The sequence below is a fragment of the Haliaeetus albicilla genome, chromosome 17 (assembly GCF_947461875.1).
Source record: "Haliaeetus albicilla chromosome 17, bHalAlb1.1, whole genome shotgun sequence".
Lineage (NCBI taxonomy): Eukaryota > Metazoa > Chordata > Aves > Accipitriformes > Accipitridae > Haliaeetus > Haliaeetus albicilla.
Genome location: NC_091499.1, coordinates 21,455,772 through 21,482,705, shown reverse-complemented (window position 1 = coordinate 21,482,705; position 26,934 = coordinate 21,455,772). Strand labels below are relative to the sequence as shown.

The 26,934-nt window shown below is 45.7% G+C and overlaps 1 protein-coding gene across 1 annotated transcript in view; it reads left to right on the top strand.

Moving 5' to 3' along the window:
- The first annotated feature begins 17,812 nt into the window (after positions 1–17,812).
- The window catches only part of SEC63 (SEC63 homolog, protein translocation regulator), a 60,631-nt gene continuing 51,509 nt past the window's right edge, over positions 17,813–26,934 (top strand). The window contains exon 1 of the mRNA XM_069804986.1: positions 17,813–18,138. Within this exon, the coding sequence (XP_069661087.1) occupies positions 18,015–18,138 (124 nt within the window). The 5' untranslated portion in view covers positions 17,813–18,014. The remainder of the gene's footprint in view (positions 18,139–26,934) is intronic.

Sequence of the window (26,934 nt, the reverse complement as noted above, 5' to 3'; positions counted from 1 at the left end):
TCGGACTCGGGGTTATCCCCAGGCAGGGTGACCGCCCCGCAGCGCACACCTCGCCATACAGCAGCCAGCGGTCTTGCATATGGGTAGGTAACCTCAAGAAAAAAGCAAAGCACGTACAGATGTGCTCTGCCTCTGCCTGATCTCTCACCTTCTCAAGGTTGTTGGTGCCGCCATGTCTGGAAGTCTGTAAGTAAAATGGGCACATCACGGGGATTTGGACACACGGCCGTTCTGCATGAGGATGCCAGGATGTGACCCATGTGCTCAGCCTTTGAACTAACTACTCTGAATCAGCTACAAAATCTCGAAGGTAATTAGGCTGGGCAAAACCACATTTTCTCTGCTATGGTTTTTGTGGTTTGTATTTATGAATATTTCAATTCAAGATCTGCACATTTTTTCCCCAAAATGTATGTTGTCCCAGTCGTGAGTGCTGAGTAAAGGAACAGCACAATCCTTTATGTGATCAGGGCAGAAGTTAAGCTGTATGTTACCTTACTGGTCGGACACTATGAAACTCATTTTTTTTTAATGCTGGAAACTCAATTCAAGGGGACAATAAGCAATAAGAGAACATGAACAGGTATGTAAGTGACAGATTAAGTAGATTATTTTAAAATATATTTATGTATTTCTTTTTCTCCCTAGTACATCTTCTTGATTTCAGAGCACATTACTTCTTAGCTCCTGTTCTGTCAGCCAGATGATCTGTGAAATGGGGGTGCACAGACTGTCTAAAATACTCATTTCCAGGATCTGAGGGGGAAGATGAGGGAAAAGGGAAAAACTGTAGCGAGTGTCAGATCTAAGACTAAGAGACCCCCATCTTACTCACTGGCAGAAAAAAACATATATGCTGCTAAAAGGGGATAAAAGAGCATAAATTCCAGTCAGATGTGCCTCTCGTGAAAAATGACTAATTAAATGACATTGGTAGCTTAAAAATAGACCTTGCTTTAATGGGAAAATATTTTAGAGGTCATTTAAAAAAGAAATAAAAGAACCAGGAAAGATGAAGAGAGTATGACTGCCTGCCTGGGTTTTGTTATTTCTTAGAAGTAAATCTCATTTTGGGGGCAGCTTTCCAGAATAGCAGCAAAGCCTAGCACACGTACAATAGCGGTGCTCATAACAAACAAGCCCCGTCCGGGGCTCACAAAGGGGCCACAGAGGTCAGAAAACAAGTGCCGAGCAGCGGGTAAATGAATTCAGCCTCTCCCGACCCTCGGGCAAACCCTCCTGCGACCACCAGTTTGGGAGGGACCCACCCAAGAGCCTTTCTGCCCTTGTCCCACACACCAGGAGGGATGCTCCGGGGGGAGGAAAGCCACCAGCTCCCTACACCCACCGGCAAACCGAGGGCTGCCCGAGCCCGGGAGCAGGCAGGCAGAGTCCCAGCCAGCCGAGCAGCCTGGCACTGCTCGCACACGATTTCTTGTGTCGTTGAAACACAATGGCCTGGGCACCTGTAACTTCACAGGGGTGAGCTTTGGGGTGACAGCTACGTAAGGGCAATGCTGACTGAAGAACGTAAGAGCTGCCCTGTGGGTCATCTGTAGTCCAGGAGCCCGTCTCCACTGTGCCTGACAGTTCTGGCACGATGGGTAGGGCTCATAAGTTTTGGTTCACAATCTCTTTGATTTCCTAAACCTTCGCCATTTCTCTTCTACAGTTGCCCCTGTAGCACGTACGCCCCGAATAACTATTTCTCAAACCATGTGCCTGAACACCTGCAGGATGAGGTTTTTTTTAAAATTAGTTTATATACTGAAAACATGAAAAGGATTAATGCAAAAGGGAAACGTTTGATCTCTGTCGCCAAATAACCATATCAAAAGCTCTTTTCAACGCCTTTTGTTGAAACATATAAAAGTCATGAACTCCTCGGCTGCTAGCCAAATACATTGGAGCGTATGGGCCAAAGTGTTGCCCAGTGTAAGCTAATGTCGCTCTGCTGATCTCCAGGGACATGAACTGACTTTCGCCATGCCTGGATTCAGCCCCTGGGGATTAACAAGATGTTTGTATGACCAGTAATGCAGTACATTGTCCTGGTTCTGCAAAGAAATGCGATAAATGTGTTTGAAAACCTGTGACCGTATTTGAGAAGAAAAGCTAGCTCCTGAAATACAGCAGATATTATCTCTTAAGAGGCTGACAGACTATCTTCTCTAAAAAACTGGGAATTTTTATTTAAAGCCTCACTTTGCTCCTAATACTCCAATTTTGACTTCCTGGTGTTTGCCAGGGAAGGCTGCTCCCTGGTAAAGGAGAAGTTCCCTTCAGGTCTTGTTGTAACAACAGCAAAGCTCGATTATGGGAAATTCTCCCTCTCTTCAGCTGAGCTGATGGTCCAAAGAGAAAGGAAGAGGTTTCCTACTTTATTTTTTCACCCTGTATTTTACTTCAGAGATTTTCCGGCTAATTTGGAGGGGTACTGAAAATGGCAACATTAAAATTACGGGGGTGCTTTGCAGTTGCAGTGAAGTTTATTACCAGGAGCAGGACCAGCTTGGTAAACACCAAGCAAGCCAAGGAAGCTCTGGGGTGCAGCCAGGAGGAGCCAGTGGGAGAGGTTAGTGTTGGTGGTTTTACAGGTCCCAGAACAACCACAGCCACTTACCGTGGCCGTGTGCCGCCAGCCCGGGGGCTCGCTGACCAGGAGCCACCAGGGAGCCCACGGAGCTGTGACGCCGAGGAAATTGCTGCTGAAACAGGCAGGCACGTGGAGGGGAAGCAGGAGCTCAGAGCGGTGGTGTCCCAGCAGTAGTTCACCTCTTCACAGATGTGTGCCCAGGGCAGGACAGCCGGCACAGCTCCCGGAGTCTGCAGGATGGAAGAAACTCCTCGCTGCGTCCTGTAAGCGGCGGCTTCTGCCCGCTTTTCACACAAGTCCTTGGTTCTTCCCTCAAGTGCTTCCTTGCAGCATTTCAGCCACGTCCACGAGCAGCCCTCCACTTGCTGCCGCTGTGTGAGCCCGCAGGGTGGCTTTGGAGATTCATCCATCATCACTTCAACAGTGGTTTGATTCCAGAGTCACGGCCCTTACTTCGTGCAAGCTATGAAATGTTTCCACAGCTCGGTATTGTTATATACGTCAAATATACGCCGGTCGTCCTCGCAGTATCACAGAGCCACAGAATGGTTAAGGGTGGGAGGGACCTCTGGAGCTCATCTGGTCCAACCCCCCCACTCAAGCAGGGCCATCTAGAGGCACCTGCCCCAAGGTGAGTCTATGCTGAACTTCGCAGTTACCTTGTTTTGCAGGGGCACCTCTGAAAATGAGCCTGGCAGCTCCAGAAAGGTGCTCAGAAGGGACTGCTGGATGTCAGACCCTGTGTCCAGCTCCTTGCTGGGGCAGGATGGTGTCCAACATCATCCTACAAAAATCTCTTCTTGGCCACCCTGTGTCCTCCAGGGGCTGTAGCTCCTTCTCCTGATGCTGCGGCTGTCCTGTGCTGTATTTCTGGTGGCACCTGGCTCCAAACACAGATGTCTCCAGGAGTGACATTGTGTAGGTTTGGTGTCAAAGCTCCTGCTGTGGTCCCTGGAGGTTTGGGCAGTCCACTCTGCAGGAGCTGGGAGCCCCGTGTCTGCTTCAAGGAGAGCCAAATGGCTCCTTAAATGCTTGCTGACCCCAATCCAGGGTGAGCCTGGGGGTACCTGCATGGCATGGTGCTCCTCCATTTTGGGGCCAGCCCTAACCCAGGTCCCTTTTTAACCATGGGAGAAGCTGCTGCTGCTATTGCTGCTGCTGCTGTGAGATGCTCAGTGCCTGTTGTAAACATGAGATGGTTAAAAGTGTGTTCTCAACATGGTATTTCAACAAAAAAAAGCCCTCAGTGAATAGCAGGGCAAGCACATTTCTGAACTTGGCTTCCTGGGAAAAGCAAGCTTGGGTGCTTACGGGGCGTGAATGCAGATTATGCCCTTGTAGCTTTTGAATCCCTTGTCAAATCTTAATCACACTGGATTCAGGGGAGAAGATGCAAAGAGAAATGAGTGCCACAAGTTTTGTGATAAGAGCAGCTGAGAAGAGGAAAGAAATTACCTAGAAATTACCCCTCAGAAAGGCTGCAGCCTGACCTCGCCATTTGTTAGGCATGACAAAAGCCCACATGACGGAGCCTGTACGAGTCCCAGCTGCAGGAAAAGCTTTGGTCAGACTTTGCATCTTCCTGGGCACCACAATTAATTGACGACGGGGCACAAAGGTGGCTTTTTTAGTTCCAGTGCTCGGGGGCTACCTAAGCCAGCCTGCCGGTTCTGGTTTACCCCCCAGTCTTTCTGTGCCACGCTGGCAGCGCTGGGGCCCTCCTGGCCCTGGTACAGCTGCCAGACTGGTGCGAGGGCGAAATAACCAGCCCAAGGCAGTGGTGGAACCACCCATCTTCGGTAGGATCTCGGAAAGGTGCAGTCCGTCAGAAATGTACGTGCCCACAGTGCTGACTACCGCTGTGTTTCTTGAATAAAAGAGGATTTTCTTTCCCCTTGGTACCAAGGAGTTTTATGCTGAGTTGACTGAATAAGACTTTCCGGCAGAATAATTTCCCTGAAAGATTAGGCAAGTCAAATATTTCTTAGGATCTCTATCATGTCTGAAATCTCTTTATCCCGCATATGAATTACTTTTTTCCTTTTAAACTGACACATGCGCTAAAGCTGAACCCAATGCTTTCCCTCCCAGCTGTTGCTGTTTAGCTGCTCCCCTCTCTACTTAAAAACTTTTTAATTTTCTTTTTTAAGGCGAGAGCCTGAGAGAGGTCAGCTGGAGCATAAGTGCTCTGCTTTTCCCTTTTATTAGCACAAGTGATGGCTACCCACGGATTTCAAATTTGTTGCGGCTCTTACTGGGAGCTCTTTGCAACCTGAAGCAGGGATTGATTGTCGGTGAAGAGGCTCTGCGATAACAAAGGCAGAAGTCAGGCGGGGAAGGTCTGACATGTGAGCTGTCAGAAGTGGTGTCACCGCCAGCTGACCCATCATAAGACCGCCAGGGAAAGCCAACGGGCACCCTGCTCGGGCGGTTCTAGTGCCCTGCTCCCTGCTAGTTTGTGCTTGGAAACAGATTGACTAACATAATAGAGTGATTTTGTAATCTGTCATAATACCATAAGCTACAGATCCACAGACTTTGACCCCTCGCAGGTATAATGAGCTCCTTTATTCAGCTGCACATGCTCTCTCGATGGGAGAGAGAGAGGGGGGCTTTTTCTAATTATATATCCAAAGCATATGTTTTGCCCAGAAACAAAGCATTATATTCATTAGTAAAATCCTATAAGCTAGGCTCTTTTTATTAGCCAGTTAACTAATTGACAGTTAAGAACGTGTATTAATATCATGGTGTAACCATGCAGTCACTTAATCTGACAGCTTTATTAAAATCATAGCATTGCTCCTCTAAGTTGCTGCAGTGAAAGGCTGTAGCATTTGCATTAGAAACCCTGGTGTTTGGAAATATGTAGCTCAGCTGTGAAAAACATCAATATAACACCATATGAAGTCTCAGCTAGTGGCGGTCTCTGTTAATCCTTTGACAGAGTTGGAGAAGAGCGCTAAAAGTCCTTGCATTGGTCTTTAAAAATCTGCTCAATCAATTTTAAGTAGGTTTTAGGAGCACACAAAAACATATGATGGTACATTTTCCTTTTGCCTTACTAATTCAGAAAATGATCTAATTGTAGCAAAATGCAGAGCATTACACATCTGAAAGAATAATGTGAAACGCTTGGTGGAATTCGGGCAGGGGGTATATGCTTTGCTGGGGAGAAGGGGGAGCCCAAGTACAGCTGCATATGTGGCACTGAACACAGCCCTTCCATTTGCTATGATAGTTTTAAAAAGGTAAATGACCTGTATATAGAAAAGCTTAGAAAATAAATACTGGTAATGGAATCAATGTCATCATGGTATCATGACATTGTACAAATCAATCTTGCATCCTCACCTCACCTAAGTAATAACTCTCTGTAGTAGCCCATGTTTGAAAAGGTTGTGGTTGCAGATTTATGTCATGAGGTACAATGCTTTCATGAGAAATGATAATAAAAGCCCTGAAGAATTACATTATTCCCTTTATTATGCTTGCACAGCCTCTGCATTTGGTTTACAGATCTTTATCACCTCGTGCCTGACATAAGATGGAGAATACAATACAGCTTTGGGTTTGTCAGCCTGATAGTTAAAGAGTTAAAAAAAAAAAAAAGGCAAACTGGAAATCAGTGAAGGAAAAATAAATATGAAAACACATAATGGTGTTCTTACAGATCTTACTACACACAGATTGGCAGACATCAAGGTAAAAAACCCCAAACTTTAAAATACACCTCCACTGAGCAGCAAAGCTGCCCATTGTCTGGACATGCCATCCCCATTGCAGCTGTGAGAGTTGTGTTTAGCTGGGCTGAAGCTTTTGTGTATTTGCTGGCCTCGTGTGAGTCACTAGGTGGTCGGGACTTCCTGGAGTGGTGGCCTGGCCCTGTCCCTAGCAAAGATGTGCATGTCCCCATCCCTCCTAGATTAGGCTAAATCCCTCCGATTCAAACATTAACCTGCACTCCCTGCCTTCCGTGCCTGAATCTCCCATGATCGTGATTTCAGATGATCACTGAGCAGAAGATCAGAGTCCGGCACTAAAGGCCATCTTACTCCTGATGCCCTGGGTACACAATTCAGGCAGGCACTTGGCATGCCCAGAGGTGCGCAGCTATAAGTTCTGTCATGCACTGTCCCAGCTCCTCACCAGTAAATCTCACTGCTGGGGCTGCTCCATACTGGGAGTGTCATAGGCTGGGCTGCTGCTGTGATGCACCAGGACAGTTTCAGAGCACTCCCTGGCTCCACGGCTTACTAAAGAGGCTTCAACCCCCTCTTTATTTATTGCAGACTTCCCATGGGCGACACTGAAGTACACGTCACGGAGCTGTGTGGCCAGGCTGATCCTGCAGTCAACTCCCGTTGCATGAAAGTTCTCAGCTGGGACGGTCGGGACCAAGTGGAAATCATCATGGGCTGGGCAGTTCTGACGCAAAAGTGGAAAAGTCAGCGTGTCCTCAAAAGGCTGTTGATTACACTGCGGACAAGGAGGCTGTTGATGAAAAAAAGGTAGTTTTTTGAAGCAAAGAAATTCCTCTACCAGGGGGAGGGGGCCGAAGTCAGTGGGTGTGCATGAATATAAGCACATGTCTTGCTGCTTTCACTGGGCAGAGGCAATAGGAGAGGCATCCAGTGAGAGCACGTGAGCCTAGCCACCTCCTATAGCCCATTGCCCCCTTTCTCTGCTCTATCTAGTGTTGCTGTACTAGGGATGTTCAGGGCTATGTCCTGGCCTTGTCCTTTTAGTACCGATCCACAGATCTATTGTCCATCTAACTCTTTTATCAACTTGCTGATACCATCTAACTCCCCCAGCCTTGTGCAGCTGCCAGCAACAAAAGTTCACTACTGTCTGTATAAAGAATGTCTGTTTTAAACAATCTCCGACTAGTTTCCTCCGGTTTCCCCCATGCTGCTGTTGCAATACTTGTGAGCAGCTCTTCCGCTTGGCTGTGTTACCAAAGCTTTGTAAACCTCCAACACGTCCTTTCTCGGCCGTCTCCTCTGCAGAGTCCCAGCCTGCCTCCTTGCTCCCTGTAAGATGACCGTAAGATGATCTCCTTGATCATTTCAGTTGCTTTTCCCTGTGCCTCCTTTAGCTCCGCTCTCTATATCAAGGGTATATACCAACAAGCATCTGCTTTAGCCACAAATATGAGGTGTAGATCAGTTCAGCCAGTAGGTACTGTTTTTAAAATCCCTTTTATTTTTGCCATGACTTCTCTTTGATATGTGCTTTTTAATCTTAATGAAAAACAATTTTTATCCTTTGCCTTCTGAGACTTTAATCTAAACCAAGACGCTCTTGTTCCTGAAAAAGAAGCAGAGGACAAAGTAAACTGGGGAACTGTAGTTAATTATCAAATGTTAATGGAAGCTGATAAAAACACTTTAGAAGCCAGCACAAGCCCCTGTGCCTAGCATTGCATTTGTGGTTTTGCAACTAGTTCTTGGGCAAATCTTGCATCAGTAGCAGCCAGGTGATGGTGTCAATGGGAATTTCACCTGATCACTGGCAGCATGACTGAGATTACTGAGAAATAAATAAAATGTCAGGGAAAGCCCTTCTTAAACATTCAAACAATATTCATTAACAAAGCCCAGCCATGGTGAACAGATGGCAGTGTTATGCTGTGCTAAGCTGCTGTACCTTGGAGCAGGCTTGTGGGGCGGACTATAATATCACACTTCCTGAGCATTTTCTGAGCAGCAGAGGAGTAAACAATACCTCTAATGCGAAATCAGAGGTAAAATGAATTAGGTGGTGATAACCCTTTAAAAAGAAAAGGTATTTTGTGAGTTTCTGTGCAAAGACCATTTGAGCTCTAAGCTTCATAATCAGCTTGGAAAATAGTTTAACCCGCAGGAATCTTTGTGACTTACTTCTGTCTTCCCCAATTTGCAAGGTCAACTATCAAAACAGATATTGTTTGAAGAGCTCTGAATGGCAAGTAGCAAGCATAATTTACAACTTATTTTCCATTTCTAAAGGTAGTGCTATTGCAGCACTGTTTAAAAATATGGCATAAAATAGTTAAACAAAAATGGGAAACTCAAAGGAAAAAGGTGGGGGGGGGACAGGACGGACTTTTCAGATAATCCACTTACTGCACCTTTGTTGTGCCTATCCTCATAATACCCCTGAGTCCCAGTTGCTGGATTTAACTGCAACACTTATTAATTTCCAGAGAAGAGGCAGCCGCGCTCCAGCATTCATTGTTAGTATTCCCAACATTAGTGCCCTGTTCTGACGCCTGTGAAGCCTGCAGCAAAGCCTGCACCTCCTCAAGGGCAAAACCCTCATGGCTGCTCCATGTGTGAGGCTGGGGGAAAGGTAGAGAAAAGGAGAGAGAGAAAGAAAAGAAAGGGAGAAAGAAAGAGAGGAAGAGAGAAAGATGAGAAAAGAGAAAGAAGAAAGAGGAGGAAGGTCAGCATTTTGGACCAAGGTCAGTGGAAACCCTCAACCCCTACAGCACTGCTCAGCTTCAGTATTGCACCCCACAATTACTCCCTTGCACCCAACAGGAAAGAAGAAAGTAGGTCAAAATGCCAACCAAATTGATTCCTGATGTAACGGAATTGTTGGATATTCTGCTAAGGGTAAGATTCCAGGGAATCACAGCCCAAACATCACAGATGAGCTTATGAGGTGCGTAAGCTCTTATCTTCCCGCTCTCCTGACTCTTCTGGCACTGCACTTTGTTCAGGACCATTGTGGGATTTTGGGCTGCCATTAGCCTCTACACAGCTGAGATACAAGCTGCCAGCAACTTGCTCTAGTACCTTTTTCCTGAACTTGTCACCTCTCAGCAGGAAGCCCCCCCAATCTCCTGTCATCTGTAACTACCCACCACATAAAGTTCTGCAGTACTCAGCGCACTGCCCAGGAAAGCTCCATTTCCCCATCCTACAGATTTCCACACCACTGCCCTTCAGCGCTTCTCCCCTGCCTCCCCCATCCCATTGCTATCAGTCTGGCCCAATCCTTGTGCCTAGTCAGGAGTGCCTCCACGGAACTTCTTGTGGAAATTGCAGCAAAATGTTAGGCAGCATGCCAAGGAGAATGATACATTATCTTTTCTCACCCCTGTTTGGAAGCAAATCAGACACTGGGGGACTCAAGAATGTGGTAATCCCAACCAGAGGGAGTTACACTCTTGTGGACACCCCAAGAAGTGGTTAAAACATGGGACCTTGCTTCCTTGTATGGTCATGTTAGATGCGTTGTACAGCTCAACTCCTCTACGGTTCTGGGCAACTGCTAGTTTTATTCCCATCAAAACCAACAGGCAAATCCAAAGAAGACAGGTCCGCTGTGGTCCTAGGGTGGATCGCTGAGCCATCAATTTGAATCTGGCTTCTCTGCCAGAAATATATAAAATAGCAGCAATAAAAAGTGCCAGTGAGCAGGGCAGTGGTGTTTCCAGGGAAGTGGGTGCAGGCACTCACCTGCCCAGCTGTAGGCGCCTTCCCTCCCCTAGTGTATTTCTCTTCATGAGAGTCTTTTTTTTGGTTCGTGGCTCGTCAGGTTGGTCATATGCAGGCTCCTGTGTGACACTGCCCACAGAGTGGACCAGGAGCAGAACAAAGGCAGGGATCTGCCTGGCCACCCAACACTGCTGGGCAGCCTGAGGTGGGTCCCAGCTATATACGCAGTGCAGATCCTGCTGCCTTTCTCATGCCTGTAGCTTTTGCATGACTACAGGTGCTTCTGAAGCTCTTACAAAGAGCTATTTTGTTAGCAATGCTCATTTCAATGAAATATGCCATGCAAACCTGTTATCTTCTCTCTTTCTCACCTACACACACTAAGAGCCTTCTTCCTTTGTTGGCTTAATGACCCAGATATGCTAGACTTACATAATGTCACGTTGCATTTTGCTGGAAACTAATATACCTATAAAACTGGCAAATCATTGGAAATCCATCACCTTCTTATCAGACTTGTTTGGCAATGGCGTGAGCTGGAGAACTTCCCAGCACTGTGTTGGATTGCCACAGTTGTAGAAAAAGTTAGTCAAAGCTTAGCACTAGCAGCTTAAACATTAATAGCTAGAGTAGACGAAGCCTATAGATTGTGGTATATGAACTGTAACGACCGTATTACAACATGCCAAACAGCTAACTACATAACCGGTCAAAACCAGCCTAAGAGGAGGTGAAACAGGATATAGAACCACTGTATATTGTATAACAAGATGACCACTTAGCAAGTGCTTGGTAATGAAACAGCAAGCGGATCAAACCAATAAAAAGCAAGAAGACCCCAGGCCTTAACATTACTATTGGTCCAAACTGTGGCATGAGGGGTGCGGAACTTAGATCGTAAGCGTATAATTGCCCAGCGATTTCTTTGTTTGGGGTCCCTCTTTGGAGGCACCTAGCTCAAGCTGTAGCGCTATTAATAAAAAGGACTTTATGGAAGAATCTCTTTTCAGCTTGCTGATTCAGCAGAAACCTAGAGTCAAATCATGTCATGATGGCTGGCGTGCGTAATTGCCATAACAGTTTGGTGACCCAGATGGGACTCTAGGCAACCACCATTGGACGTTGGACCCTCTTGTCTCCAAATGTCCAGCTGCTGGCATCGGGTGAGTTCACCTGGGAACTTTGGGCATCAGAGATGCTGACCGGTGAGTGTTAAAATTCCACTACTAAATTCTGGATTTTCTGGGTTTGAGTGGGTTCAAGTCCCAGCTCGGAAGCACACTAGGAGAGGTGGGCGTGGCCTGATCAGTGTAAGGTACATGAATTTGGCATACAGATATTGGGAACATACCTGGCATAGAGAAGGGGACGCCCTTAGCCGAGGTACTAGAAAATTGGAGGAAAATAGATGGCCTTGCAAGTCTATAAAAAAAATGAGCAATAGCATTGTGCCAGGAGGAATGGCTGGCGATGACTAGACGGGGGGTGGTGGTGGTGGTGTGTGTGGCCCTGTGAAGGATCCTTTGACCAAAAGCAATTAACTTTAATACAACATATTCTGGAAGATGAAAAACCTTATCAAATGGATTTTTGGTATGTATGGGACAATTGGGCACATGACTGCCATAAAGCAGATGGTCAGAAAAGTTCACAGAGCACCTGGGTTATGACTCTAGCTGCAGCAGTTTTAAGTGATCCAGCAGATATGCTTGTGGAATCTGCTCCAGCCTATGCACCCCCCTCTGCACTTTATTCTAACCCATCTTTTGCTACTGCTTCTGCCACTCCTCCAGCTACTTCTTCTGCTAATATTCTTCCAAATCCAGCTGCGATACAGCCTGTAGTGGGAGGAGCTAACGCTCCTCCTCCAGTATTGCATATTTACTAATCGACCCTGGAATCCAGGAGATTTAGCTGTGTGGGGGAGTGAAATGCCTAGACTGAGGAAAGATGTGGATCGGTGTGCCCAAGTATTTTCAAACATTTGTGCTGGATATAATCCATCGTGAGGGGATACTCAAATATTATTGAAGGATTTATTTTGATCTGATGAAAGGGATAAAATAATTGACAAGGATGCAGAATTGGCGCAACAGGCTGGGGGAAATAGGAACCCTTGGCTGGCAAATGATCCGGATTGGGATTATAATAATGCAGGAGACAGAGTCAACTGTCAGACAGCAATTCAGAATTGAGTGGAAGCTATTAGAGCTTGTGGAGAATTGGGAGTGAACAGGACGAAAGTACAGGAATGTAGGCAGAGGCTAGATGAACACCCTAGTGACTGCTGGGCACGATCACACGAGTTTTATTAACGTGTGGAGGAATGACTGCACAGAACTTTAACAATGAGCTAGCAGCAAGTGTATTTTTTGATGAAGCTGCCCCAGATATACAGAAATGTTTTAAAGAGCATATGCCTGGGTGGCAAGGGGAGACCTTACAAAAGATCCTAAGTGTGGCAGTGTTTATGTTTGATGGACAGGAGGAAAAACATACAGCAGAACTTGCAAAGGAAAAGAAACAGGAAAAACAACAAGAAGCTAGTCTTTTAGTGGCAGCACTGGCACAGAGTTTACAGCTAAGAGGGCGAAGGAGTGGACTTGAAGAGAGCAAAACAGGTCAAGAGGTAGGTCAGACCAAGAGATTTGAAAGACTAATGAGAAGACTTGGAAATAACTGGGAAGAGAATTGTCATTACTCTGGGAAGCTTGGTCACTGGCAAGGAGAATGCCTGCTTCATCTGAGGGGGTCTCGAAGGGAACTGGACATGGGAGGTGTAAGACAGGAGTCGAGAAGTAATCTGGGATGGCTGGAGGCAGGGGACCCAGAAGATTCTGTGGAAATTGGGAGTCTATGGGACATGGGAAGCTCAGCTGAATCGTAAGGGACATATAATTGGGAAAACAGAAGGAAGGTAGGTTGAATTTTTAGTCGACACAGGAGCAACGCTATCACTTTTAATTTTGTACTGAAGGGATCTGTGTCACAGGACAAGGTATTAATTCACAGGAGTAACCGGAAAAGGAGAACATGTTTTAAGTAAACCATTACTATTAGTAATAGGAAATAAAGGGGTGTGGGGAAGATTTGTAACAGCAGAAGAGTCCCCAGCGTGTTTATCGGGAAGAGACCCCCTCCGAACCCTGCCTGTACAACTACACCCCTCACACGGCCGCCGGTTCGATCCCCGCGGGGTACGCGCAGCCCCCGCAGCCCAGAACCCCGACCTAGAGACATCAAACACCCCAGAACCGCCGCCCGCGGACTTGGGGTGGGGGGTAGGGGTGGGGTAAATGGGGAACTGACGCGAGAACTGACGTAGCAACATGACGTAGAAGGGCTGGACCCCGCGCAGGCCGTAGCGCAGCGGGCGGGGCGGGCGCGCCCCCTGCCGTCCAGCCGCAGCCCCAGCCGCGGCAGGCAGCGCAAGGACGGCAACCCGGGCGCGTCAGGACCTCGCCCCGGGAACCTGGGCGGTGTGAGAATCCCCACGTAGCACCGGTGAGAAAAAACCCCAGACTGGGCAACGATGGGGATCCCGGGTGCCGATTTGTTCAGGATTCGAGAGCAATGAACCAGTACGTTATGGTCCCACCGCCCGCGGTGCCGGATCGCTCTGCTGCGCTCTTGCAAATACCGCACGGGTCTACGTGTTTCGCTGCGATTGACTCGGACGCGGAGTTCTTCAGTATTCTCATTGCTGAAGAAAGCCAACCCTTGTTTGCTTTCACCTGGAAGGGACGACAGTTGACGTGGACTTGCCTTCCACAGGGGTTTACTGGGTCTCCCGCCGTATTTTCTCGGATATTAAAAGAAGATTTAAAGGATATTGAGTTACCTGGCCTATCAGTTTTAGTGCAGTATGTAGATGATTTACTAATAGCTAGTAGAAATTGTAATGACTGTTTAAAAGATACTATACATTCACGTACGGCCTTAGCAACCAAGGGACAGTGTGCATCACCATCCAAGCTCTAGCTGTGTCAAAAGAAGTAAAATATCTGGGATTCATTTTAAAGGAAGGACCGTGAGTAATAGATCCAGGAAGAGTAAAAGCTATAATTAAAATTCCTCAGTCAGTTACAAAAAAACAGCTACGAAGGATTTTAGGTGCAGTTGGGTTTTGCCAACTGTCGATACCAGGATTAGGGGAACAAACCAAACCTCTGACAGAGGCAACAAAAAATGAAGCCATACTGTTGGTCCAAACCGTGGCGTGAGGGGTGGGCAACTTAGATCGTAAGCATATAATTGCCCAGCAATTTCTTTGTTTGGGGTCCCTCTTTGGAGGCACCTAGCTCAAGCTGTAGTGCTATTAATAAAAAGGACTTTATAGAAGAATCTCTTTTCAGCTTACTGATTCAGCGGAATCCTAGAGTCAAATCCTGTCATGGTGGCTGGTGTGCGTAATTTCCGTACTGCCACAGCTGGCCAGATGGTCTCTGGAAATCCCTGCTCTCCAGACTCCATCAGCTGCCAGAAGGCAGTTCACCATGTCACAGAAGATCAGAAAAGGCCATGACATCTGGGCCACAAGTCCCCACAACTGTAGGCGTATCTGCTAGATTGTAATTTCCATTTCACAATCGTAAAATCTTCTGTTCCATTTGGAAACTACCTATCTGTTACAGCTGAAATGTTCTAAATTTCACCATTCCTACCCGCTGAACCAGTCTGACTGTCATCTCTGGTACCTCACCAGGTTTGTTGTTTCTTTTCTTCCACAGAGATTATGGGATCTTGTCAAAGCACTCTCTCCTGCCACTAATCCTGGTCTCTGGCTTGCGTGGTTAGTACAGGTAGGACTGAACTCAGTAGGGTGCCTTTTTGTAACACTCCCTCGATAAAAGCCTGAAGGCGCACGCTTGGTAGAGGTAGCCAGCAGCTGACAACCTCCCATGAGACTGGAAACATCACCAGTGGATGTGCAAGAGATGCTGGTGACTGTGAAACCACTGCGCAAACGACCATGTGTCTAACACCGAGCAATTTGAACCTGGTGCAGGGTGCTGAAGGGAAGCCAGATGGACCAAGCAAGTGTGCTGTGAGATGCTGGGTGCTGCTCCCACGGCCGCAGTAACCCATTTGTGCAGATCCTGCCCACGTGGAAGTGCCCACTACAACTGCTAGCAGCATGACAGTGCTGTGTTGTGAAAAAAGAGTGCTTTTCTGAGTTGACACAATGGGTGCTGGAACTATTTTGGAAGCATTTTGGGGAGATCAAATTCCTCTAGTTTAGAAATAGCTATCTACTGGGGAGTTCCCATAATGCTGTCTTCACCTCCAGTGGACTCAGCTGCCCTGAAATCCAAGTAGGTGGGGCTGTTTTTGCCCAGGTGAACTTCCGGACGGGCCATGAGTGGAAAAAGCAACATTGCTTCTCCTTTTTCCCTGGGAAGCAAGGGCTCACCATCACTGTTTATGGGGAAATTGTGTACATAAGGAACAACACTCAAACAAACCGTTGGGGTCTACGCTAGAATGGGCTCTGCTCACTGCTATATAATTACTGTGCACCCCATCTCCTGGCCCAGGAGCCCTGCACTACCAGAGCCAGACAGCAGGAATTATTTTTCTCAGGTCCTCCTTTCCAGGGGCTCCTGGCTAATAGCTGGAACAGGGTGGCAGCGGGAAAGCAGAGACAGGATGAGGCTGAGAGCAGCCCCCTAGGATTCCCTCACTAGCTCAGTTAATGCCACAGGCAACCCCCTCAGAGGCCAACAGGGCAAAGGGGTGATGTTGCCAGCAACTGATAAAAAATCCACAGCTGGGCTCCAAAACAGTGGCATTAAGAAGCAGTCTCATCATCTGCAACACAAGTGATACCTGCTTTCTTCCTGATCCGGGTCCTGTGATCGGCTGAAGGCATCAACCAGAGATTTTCTACAGGGCACTTACACTGTCACCCACACCGTGTGGATTTTACAGTGTCTAGTAAGATCTGAGCTTACCCACTGCTGGTCCTTCAAGTCGGTGCACCCACAAGCCGGTGCACCCACAAGCCTTCCTCATCTAACAGGTTGCTTTCACAAAGCCTGTAGGAACTTAATCATATTTGAGAGCTCTGCCCCTTTATCTGACTGAAGTAACTCAACAACTGAATACAGTTGCAGAAAGAGCATTTTCTCTGCTTACAAAACTGGGTTAAGTACACGTGCAGGTTTCTACCTGTCCTCCCATGTTTTTTACTGTACAGAAGCTTTTCACTGCCTCATTGTGAAACATGAAGGACTAGAGACCCACAGAGGGAGGGGAGTTTCATGCATTCAGCTATCTTCCCAAACAGCTACTGCAAGAGTTGTCATCACTGCAGAGGGTGTATCATACTGAAAGGCAGTGTATATAGAAGGAAAGGAAATATCTTAAACTTTGCCTACGAACCCTACAAGGATCTAACTGGGAACAATTACAACGAGTATCAATGAAAAAAATAAAACCTTTTTAAAAAAACCCATTTTATTAACACAAAATAATTTCCCAGAAAAATTAAAGCTATTTCTTCAATCTAGGGATTACTGTATCATGGCAGCAGGACATCTGGTGCCACTCATTGGTTGTGGCATTATTACCTTTCTCTCCACTTCCGACATTAGTCTTCTTTAATGTTGGGACAGCACTTCTTTCCCGCTAAGGTAGGCCTAATGCTTCCCTTGCATGTGATGCCATCACCACCTCTGTGTCATGTTTTCCCATAGTCTGAATTTACAAGTACTGGAACTGTGAGATATTTATGAGATCACTTTTATGAGTGGCTGTACGCTGGACTGTGAAGCTGTAGAGACGGGCATATTCTCATGAATGGGTACAAATGGGCAAAAGGTTGCTACCTTTTCTGCTTTGAAGAGGTAACTTGCCATTAATGGTGTGATGAATGTCAACACAGTATCTGCCTTTTGATTTCACACCTTTAGGTTCACATCCTCTTGTGGAGCATGATCATTCCTGCAACCAAATTTAGAATTAGATACTTTTTAATGTTTGCCCTCACATGGCTGCTCAGGGTCCACCCTCCAAATCTTGAGGACTTTGTGTGACTGAACTACTTTCCCTACCCAAGTTCTTACACATCTTAAGAACACCGTGCCTTCTGGTCCCGTATTTACTCCCTGAATGCTGCTTCCCGGCTTCTACTCTCGTGGCCTTCCTCTCTTCCCTAGCCCTAGTCCTGCAGCCCTCCCCGCTCGCTCCCGTTCCCCTCGCCGACCCCAGCGGCCTCACGTCCAGCGCAAACCACAGCCGCTCCCGCACAGCAGCCCAGCTCCAACCGCATTTGCGGTAAGACCAGCATTGCTCCCACAAACTCCTCCGCACGCCGCAAAACGCCAGTCGCGCCCTTCCCCGGCCTCAAGGCCCCAGCAATTCCCGGGGACACCTCTTTCTCCCGGGGACGAGGGCAGGGAACACCGGGAGGCGGCCGGGTCGCTACACCGGGGCAGGGGCGCCATCTTGTGGGGAAGAGGCGGCGGCCCGCGGGCAAGGCGGGGCTCAGCACCCCGCTCCCTGCAGGCCATCGCTTTCGGCCACCCGCCCGCGGGAGGCGGGCAGAGTCACGACGCCCCTCGGGTCGGCGACAGGGAGGGGGACACGCCGGGGACGTGAGGAAACCGGAGGGGACCGCCCTCCCCCTCCCCGCCCCGGCTCTGCTCAGGCGGCTCTCGCAGCGCGGCGGAAGGGGAGGGGCGGGGCTTTCGGCAAGCCAATCAGCGGCCGGGCTGGGGGGGGGTGCCGTGGGAGGGCGGGCGCGTGCGCGCGCGCCGCCCGTGACGCCCGAGCGGCTATGGTGGCTGCCGAGTGACACGTCTCCTTCCGCGGCGGTGCCCGGGAGGGGGCGGGGGCGAGACGCCCGTTCTCGCGGGATCCCGTAGCGGCTGGCTCGGCCCCGCGCGAGCCGGGACGGCGAGACCGGGCCGCCGGTGGCGGCGGGGTGTGCGTGCGTGGTGTGTGGTGCGTGTGTGTGTAGGCGGTCGGCGCGGCGCTGAGCGGCCATGGCGGGGCAGCAGTTCCAGTACGACGACAGCGGCAACACGTTCTTCTACTTCCTCACCAGCTTCGTGGGGCTCATCGTCATCCCCGCCACCTACTACCTGTGGCCGCGGGACCAGCACGCCGGTGAGCGGCGGCCCTGCCCCGGGGCCCGGCCTGCGCCTCCGCCCGCCGCTACGGGCGTCCCCTCCCCCTCCGTCCCCCTCCGCCCCCCGCAGCCGCGGCAGGGCCGGGCCGGGCCGGGCCGGGCCGTGCCTCCCGCCGGGCCGGGCCGGGCCCTCGGCGGCGCCGCTCCGCTCCGCCTGGGGCGCCTCGGCCGGCCCTGTGGGGAGCACGGCGAAACGCGACCCCGGGGGCTGCCGGCCCTGGCGGGGTGGGGGGAGAGCGGCGGGCTCGCGTTTCAGTCGCTGTCAGCCATTTAGCGGTACCCGGGGGCAGGCGGCAAACGGGAGGGTCCGAGCCCGCCTCCCCGAAAGCGCGCTCTGCTCCGCGCCTCTGCTCCTGCAGAGTCATTGCTGCGCTGGGGTCTAACGCTTTGTTTGGGGTTTTTGTGTTTTGGACTCTTTTTTTTTTTTGTGTGTGTGTGTGTGTTCTCGGGGCGTTTCAGGGCGGATGACCTAAATTTTCATCGTGGGAAAAGAATGAACTGTTGAGTTGAGGCCAAAGAGGAAAAGTTACAAGGCTCTGCTTTTATGTGCTGTAAGGTCACAGTGAGCGTGAAAACGGGGCTTTAATTTTTCCCATTGCAAGTCATGGTTAAATGTCCAAAGTGCTAGATTTCTGTTCCGCCCTTCGGGATGATGTTTTGTGGCCCCAAGCAATGTTAGAAAGTTTCTCTGAATACTTCTGAATTTCATTTCCACAGCCGCTTCCCTATTTGTTTTTCCTGCATCCCTCTATTCTTGGAAGGAGAAGGCATGTTGATATATAGGCTGCACAGGAACACATTTTAAACTGCAGTTTTGAGATGAAAAAGGCTGTAGAAATAGTGTTTAGAGGTAGGATATTACATGCTCAGTAGAACAGGAACGCTTGATGCTGATTCCTGTCGCTGAAACTACTGACCTTTCAAGAACACTTGTGTTTTGCAATCTGAGAAGAATCCCTTTCATTCACTGCATCTTTTTACATTCAGTGTGTGGTGGTTATTTTGTGTCTTTGTATGCCATTTTAAATGGCTTGTGTGGTTCTGTTTAACTTAGTTTTATATGTAAAAGAAATACTGAATGATGAAAAATGCTGGTTTGATGCTAAAACATAGCTGTTTACAATCTTGGTTGCTGACAGACATGCCTGTGGCTTCTGACAGGGCACTGGCTAGGGAACCTCTTTGGAGGATTGATCTCTGCCCTCCAGATACTACCTGTTGTACGGCTGAGGAGTTAGTTCTTTCTGTTGCAAAGAAAGGTTTCTCTGCCTTGTCTTTCTGAGTCCTGACTGTTGCAAGAGGAAGGCGTTACTGTTGTTGAGGACATTTTGTAATCTTTGGGTTGTTTTTAAGGAGCGGGGGATCAAAGAGAGGAGATGACTTTACTTCTGTAACCCTTCTCCAAAACTCAAGATTTTTGTTTTATTTTTGTTCTGGTGAAGGGTGGGAGGTGGGGGGAGAAAATAGCTCCTTCTCTTGAATAATGTTTTATTTCCTCCGTAGTTCTTAGCAGCTGCTTCTTGGGAAAAATGATGTGACTTAGTTGAGATGCTGTGCAGAATGGTATGGCCAGCAGTGACACTTGGTGCCATTAACTTCAGTTTCAAGGGGCTAACAGAAGCAGGAAAAGCCATAGAAATGCTGTCAAACTTGGAAATGCTTTACTAACCTTATATATGATATTCAGGTATCCTTACAGAATGGCAGAAAATGAAAACCTAACGTTGGAATATGCTATATGGGTTGTACCCAGTTTCCAAATAGGCCTGCCATTAAATGTTGCTCATTTCTTTCCTTCTAGTCAGCATTGTGAAGTGTGTGGAGGGCCTGCTGCATATCGTTCTGCAATTAGTGCTGGATTCTTACAAAGCTGTATCAAACCATACTTTCCAAAACACAAAGTAGATTTTATTATGCTGTTGGTACAAAAATGACTCAACTAAGTGAAAAGCACCAGTCATGGCAATGAATGGAAATGAAAGAATGATTTCAGCCTCATAATTGTCTTAATGGATTTTAAAATGTGAGTATAGACCAATTTTTAGCATATGGTTCAATAGTGTGCCTACAGTCTTCTGGTTGTGTTCTGTTCTGCAGGCTCTTTTTGAACAAAGAGTTGAGGTGTTGTGCAGATCACATTCAGGACTACTGGAATGCTCCCGTGCTTCATTGTCTTGTTCTAGTTTAAGTGTATGGCTCTTTTGCCACTCGTTGCCAGCAGAATTCTCTGAATACTCTTCATACAGCTTCCTATGTGTTCAGCCATACCTGTTCCAGCATTTGAACCGGATTTCGGGAATTAATTAAAACCTCGTGATGATGCAAAGTATCAATTGTTTAGCTATGACTTCTTGCTTTTAGAATAGTTCACCAAAAACAACAGAACAACCCAAAACACATGTATAATTTCAGAAGCTAAGAGAAGACCTATGTCTTCAGAAGAGAAATTTTCCAGCACTGTTAGCTTCTGATCCTGTAATGAGCAGGAATATCTAGACTTTGATAAGAGATGTTTATTTTGATACTAATTAAGAGCAGGTTTTCCAACCAGTGAGGAACAGGACGGTGCCAAACTGAATAAGCTCGGCCAAGACCTTTGCTCTCTCCATGTAGGACCAGCTAACATTTTTGTTCTGAAATTGTGCTTTGTCGTACCTGTGCTAGAAAGTCCAGCGCAGAGATGCCTTTGTGGCCCTGGGCAGAGTTGGTGAGGTCCAGGTGGACTGGCTAGCTGTTTCAGCCTGCCAGGAGTGAGAAGGCTGGATCGGAGTGAACTTTTGAAGCAAATCACATGCCTGTCCTCCTCACTTCAAGACCCATTCGCAATGTGAACCAGAGTACCCGAAAGACACAGAGCAGATTCCTTTTCTGCTGAAAACTAGGTTGGAAGATGTGCTTCAGCCACACGTTGTTTTGTGAGAGTGGACTAGGGCTAGTCTGAAGCAAGAGTCAAGTGCTTATAGCGTGGAGGTTGAGCCTTCAGTGCCTCCTGCTTCATTCTACAAATACAATGCCATAGATTGCTGGTACTTGATACAGTAGGGAGCGCCAGCGGAAGGAGAGGATCGAGAGTGCAAAACGTTAATGGCTCTCTTCAAGTGAGGTTTAGCACCAAAAATCTGGGAATCGCTGATGGTCCGTAACATTTTAGGATTTGTTCTGTGCTGTGGTTTTGTAGTAAATGCCCATAGAGTAAATAAAAACAATAATAATAAAAAATAGTGTTTGGTTTTGCCATAGTGAAGATTGGAAAGTAAGAATTATCTGTACTGCTTTACTACTTCGAGAATATTCAAAATGTGTTGCCTAATGTCAGATTTTTAGCGGGATAGCTTTTTGGCAAGCCATTAAGATTTTGCTCTTAGTTCTTTTTAAAATAAACTTTTGAAAGGCCTTTTCAATACTACTGTCTTGAAGAACAGCATGATTTAACTTGTCTCTCTCAAGTCCTGAGTAAAATTTGAGCTGCTTTTATTTCCTGTGTGTCTAAACCTGCTTTCTCCAGGCATTCTGAGAGAGTCCATATGAAGTGTTGCTGCAGCCTGCAGTAGGGATCAATACTTATATTTGAGAGGGTTTTGCTGTGGTGTGGAAGTCGCCCTGTGAACTATCCTATAATTTCGTTACCTCAGCTTTGATAAACCAAACAAGCAGGTAATTGACTTTGTAAAACAGATTTGTCCCAAAGACTTTATCTCCTTGGTGTTCATTGTAAAGCTAATAAGGCTCTTGTAAAAGGTTAATTGTTCAGCTTTATGTCTTGGGCTGCAGTTTCATAACTGCTTCAAGGTAGCAGTGTTCTAACAGAGCAAGTCTTGTATTTCTTCCCCTCCCTTGTGCCAAAGGGAGCACCTGAGCAGCGTGAGGGACTGGAAGGAATTCATTTGAGCTAAAACTAATTTTTGGCGCATTTTGTGTGTGTTACTTTGAATGTGTATTAGTTTCTGGGTAGGATTCACTTTGTGGATGTCAGGGATGGTGCAGGATGTGACTGAGCTTGGAGGGGGAGAAGACTGATTCTTTTGGTGGTGATGATGGTGAAACTGCCATGTTGTTTATCCTTGACTTGTATCTTTAAAACATAGATGTGTGTATATGTGTTGTATTATTAAAAAAAACCCAACCAGTTCATACTTTTTGTGGATTACTTGCATTTTGGCTAAATATTGGTATAACTTTAACATAATTACTGTGAGGAAAACTATTGCAAGGACTGTTCTTGATTTGAAAGAAAAAATACAGTTGTTAAAAAGTAACTCTGGTGCAGATTAATTTCTTAACTAAAAAGTATTTTCTGAAATGAGAATTTTTGAGTTGTTTTTCAAAAAGTTAATAGTAAGAGTTGAAAAAAAAAAAAAGATGTTTTTTCTCAGCAGTTAGGGATGGATAAATGCCCATCAAATATCTTTATGTTGTTGGACCTGCTTTGAACCAGTTTCACTGTAGGCTTGTGTGGATTAAACCAGCATCTAGAAAGGAAATGGAGAGCAAGAGGTGAATGAATTTAGTTGGATAATACACCAGTTATTGTACAATGCTGATGTGTGTGCTGAACTTTGTGTACTTTTTGACTTATACCTGTGCTGCTGAATTGAGACACATAATTATAAAGCTGTGCTGAAACAGGTGCTTGTAGATTGTGATGTGCTTCATAGTTAAGTACATGTATCTGTGAAAGCTTGTCATTTCATCCAATTTTTGAGTTGATTTAGGTCTACATTAAATAAATTATCCTGTTTTAGGGCACTGGGTATTCATAATGTGTTACAAAGCTGCTGGAAAGAATAAAAGTCTCTATCCTGAATCTTTTACAGTAACTCGAACAGAAAAAGACGTTGAAAACAGTTCAAAACCCCCAAAGAATAATAGCTGTGAATGCAAGGATAACCTTAATGAACGCTTTCTCTTGTAGTCTCATCTCTGAGAGAAAAGAAGCTGTAGGAGCTATTCTGCTTGGAACATGGATCTTCCTTCTTGAAGTGTAAGAACAGAAAAACCTACTGTAGGAATGGAAAAAAATGAGCTGCTGCATTTTTGTGTCTAGGAAAAAATACTGATATGAAATGGATAAAAGCTGTTCAGTTTACTTTCATTGTGATAGAAATCCATATGAAGTGTGGTGGTGGTTTTTTTTTTTTTTGTTGGTCTCCATCCCCCCCAGCTATATGTTGTCCTGTTGCTCACCAGCCTTTTTCCCCTGCACCCTCCCCTCTCAAATGTTTCTGTTTCTGAGATGTAGCTAAAGTTTTATTGAAGAACACTAGGCAAAAAGAAAAACTTAAACAAATCTGGTTAAAGGATGCTATTCCCTGCTAATCTTTGAAGATGCTGTGCCTCTAGGAAGTAGCATAGGTAGTTTGAGATCTCCTGTTCTATTCCAAACCTTTTGTGTTGAGGCTGGGCAAAGTACAGAAATACTTAAAAAATATAGCTTACTAGGTGACTATTAAAAGGGAGAATATAATATAATGGTGATACTTAATACTATTTTGTTAATTTTTTACTATATTGCTATTTTGAAGCAGTAGGGTTTTTTGTATACTACTGTAGATGGGTAATACTTGGCACCCATGTTCAAAACCTCAATAGAAATCCTGAAAAAGTCCTTCTGTAAAGGTTTACTGTATTAGAAGCCATACTTCTCTGTATATCTGCTCATTATACTGGATATCTCTATGTAGTAGTGTAAATAGGAAGGTTTCTTTGTAATTTTTTGGTGCATTTTTCATCTGTAGATCTTGAGGCTGTCTTCAGAGATCCATATTAATCCCCTGCTTTAAGATGGAAGTAGAGGAACTGAGGCTATAAAGTTTATTTGGCTCTTTAAGGACAAACAGTGAGTCTGCAATTTGGATATGACTCAAGCCAATGTAGAGAATGCAGGCAGCATTTCTGTTTTATCTGTAATGGAGTAATGAGCACTTGCACCTTACAGCAGCTGCGGGAGAGGAAGTGCACCTAATACTGTTGCTCCCACTCTGGGGTAAAATTCTTCTGTGCTGCTTGTAATCCTCTGGTGAGACAAGATTGGTTGGAGTGGGTTAACTGTGACCCCTGTCCTTGCTTACAGCTCATTGAAATCTTACTAAACTTACCTCAAAAGTATTTCACAGCATTTTGGTATTTCGTAGTACAGGATAGAGGTACAGGATGCTGGTAAAGGACAGGATGAAAACACAGGATGCCATACTCATTGCTAACGCTAATGTGGTGGATGAGCATGGGTGTGAAAACTTGGTATCATGAATATAAGCATTTTATGCCCATATGTATGTGTGCTTATCCTCTCCTGTTAATACAACCTTTGAGCATTGTGTCAGGAAGTGGGAGGAGAGTCAGTGAAACTCAGTTATGTGTTTAAGAACTGTTATTACATATAAATTGAAATTTTTTGAGGTATTGAGAGATTGAGTGTACTATGGTTAACTTAAATAATTTCAAGTTCAGAAAAATACAGCTTGTTAGGTGACTATTAAAAGGGAGAATAGAATATAATGGTGATACTTCATACTATTTTAATTTTTTACTGTATTGCTGTTTGGAAGCAGTAGGGGTTTTTGCAGAAACATTTGAAGAAAGGGCAAACATCATGAGATGTCATTAGTAATGCCTAGCAATTATCTCTAAAAATACTTTTCAAAACAAAGCATTTGGACAGAGTTATCTAAACTGCTCTGTTATTTGGAAAAAAGGCATGTCTTTTCATGGAATTTTTTGGAAGTATTGTAATCTTATTATAAGCATTGTAGCCTCCTAGCAGTAAAATAAAATTAATAATCCTGTATTAGAGATTAGTTGAGTAGTTTCAAGACTGTCCAGAACACTTAATTCTGAAAAGCTTTTTGTTGCAAGATCAAGATCAAGCTATTAAAGAACTTTATCTCTCATTACATGTACATGAAAATAAAGCTGTTTCTATTTTTTTTTTTAAATTCAACTTTTGTTATGGAAGCTTATGAAAACAACGTTGTAAAAGTTTTATTATATACCTTGTTGTTCATTTTCTACTTGCTGCAAGAATATCTTGACTACTGATATAGACGACACTTCAAGTTAGCACTGTTTAACCTGATACATTCAAGGGTAGTGTGATGGTTCAGTTATGGTTTCATAGGCAGCTAAACCATTCTTGCGGGAGGAGCAGGAATTTGAGAGGAACAGGGTAAATGATGAGGAATGGGATCAACAGTGATTCCAAAGTGAGGATTTGGGGGTGGGTTTTTTGGGGCGTGACTTTTTTTGGTTTTGTTCTTCAAATTCATGCCTGTGAAGAAGGGTGCAGATCTGCAGCAATTTGAACAAGTCTAGACTGGGGCTGCTGCTGTGTCCTTTTACCCTGAGGTGCTTCCTTCTCCCACTGAGGGATTTGTAGTCCTTTCCCTCAGTTGTTAGCCAAGACTTGACACAGATGTGCCTGCATTTCATGGTGAGAGAGGTCATGCTGGTTGGACCGTATCAAGAGTAGGGCGAAACCCAATTAGGTGCTTCATTTCTTTACTGAGCAAAAAGATTCGTCCCTGCACCGGTTTTTAAATAAGGGTACAGCTGAGAAGATGGAAGAGGTGTTGTGAGATTTTCACTTAATATTTCCCTTGTACAGAAAATTACTTGCAAACGTTCTAAATATATATCTGCTGGAGGTGATGCATTTTAGATTCAAAAGATGCCTTTACCTTGGTTGGCTGGTTGAGCTATTTGAAACTAGGATATTTGCTAGCATTGTGACTTCTGCAAAGGCTTACCAATAAAGTTTCAAATAGCAATTTTTTTTTTTGAGAAATGAGAGAGTGAGTATACTGTGTCAGGTCAGATGTCTTCTTTACATGATATTACAAAAGTGTATGCCTCAATGAGGGTATAACATGGCAAGCATAAATGGTGCTTCCTTTGCATATTCTCCCAGTTTCCAATGGTTTTCAGTTCAGTGACTTTAGCGTAGCGTCTGTACCATCCTGTGGCAAGGAGTTCACCAGCTCTGCTGCCCACACTGCAAATAATCACCTTTGTTTTGCATCTGCTTCTGATTTTATTTGACAATCCTTATTTGCTCTACTGGAAGGGGCAGCAAATATTCAATCCTGGCTGTCGCTTATGTTTTTTTACAGCCTTCCGTTACCTCTCCTTACACTTTTCTCTCTCCCAGCTGAAAGATTTGTAGCTTATATTTTGAACATAAATCTTCTCATATGTTCGATGGCCCTTGTTCATCTTAATTGAATGTTTTCTAGTTGCCCTTCTTTGAGAGGTGGGGACTAGGACTGTGCATCATACTCAAGGTTGTACATACCTTAAGCTTATGTGGTAGAATAATGTTCTCTTCCTTCCCTCACAGGAACGCTCTAAACATTTGCTTTGCTTTATATAACTACTAAGCACTCAGCTGAGGTTTTCATAGAACAGTTTCTCACAACATCAAGATTACGTTCCTGAGAGGTAATGGTCAGCCCTTACATATATAAAATTAGGATAGTCCCCATTGCTCTTCACATTTTCATGCTGTGAATTCCATGTGCCATGCTGTAGGCCACTTGCTTGATCTTTACAATTTTTCAGGATACCCTTGCCCTTGTTACCCAAATAAGTTAATATCATCCAGAAGCTCTATTTTACTGCTCAACCCTTTACCCAGGTTACTTATTAGTGAAATGCGAGTATCATAGTTTCAACATAGACTTCTGTAGAACTGCTGGCGGTTTTCTTCTGCTGTGAGAATTGGCTATTCACTCCATCTTCTAGTCACATATTTTTGCAATAGATGGTTGTCCTGAAAGACT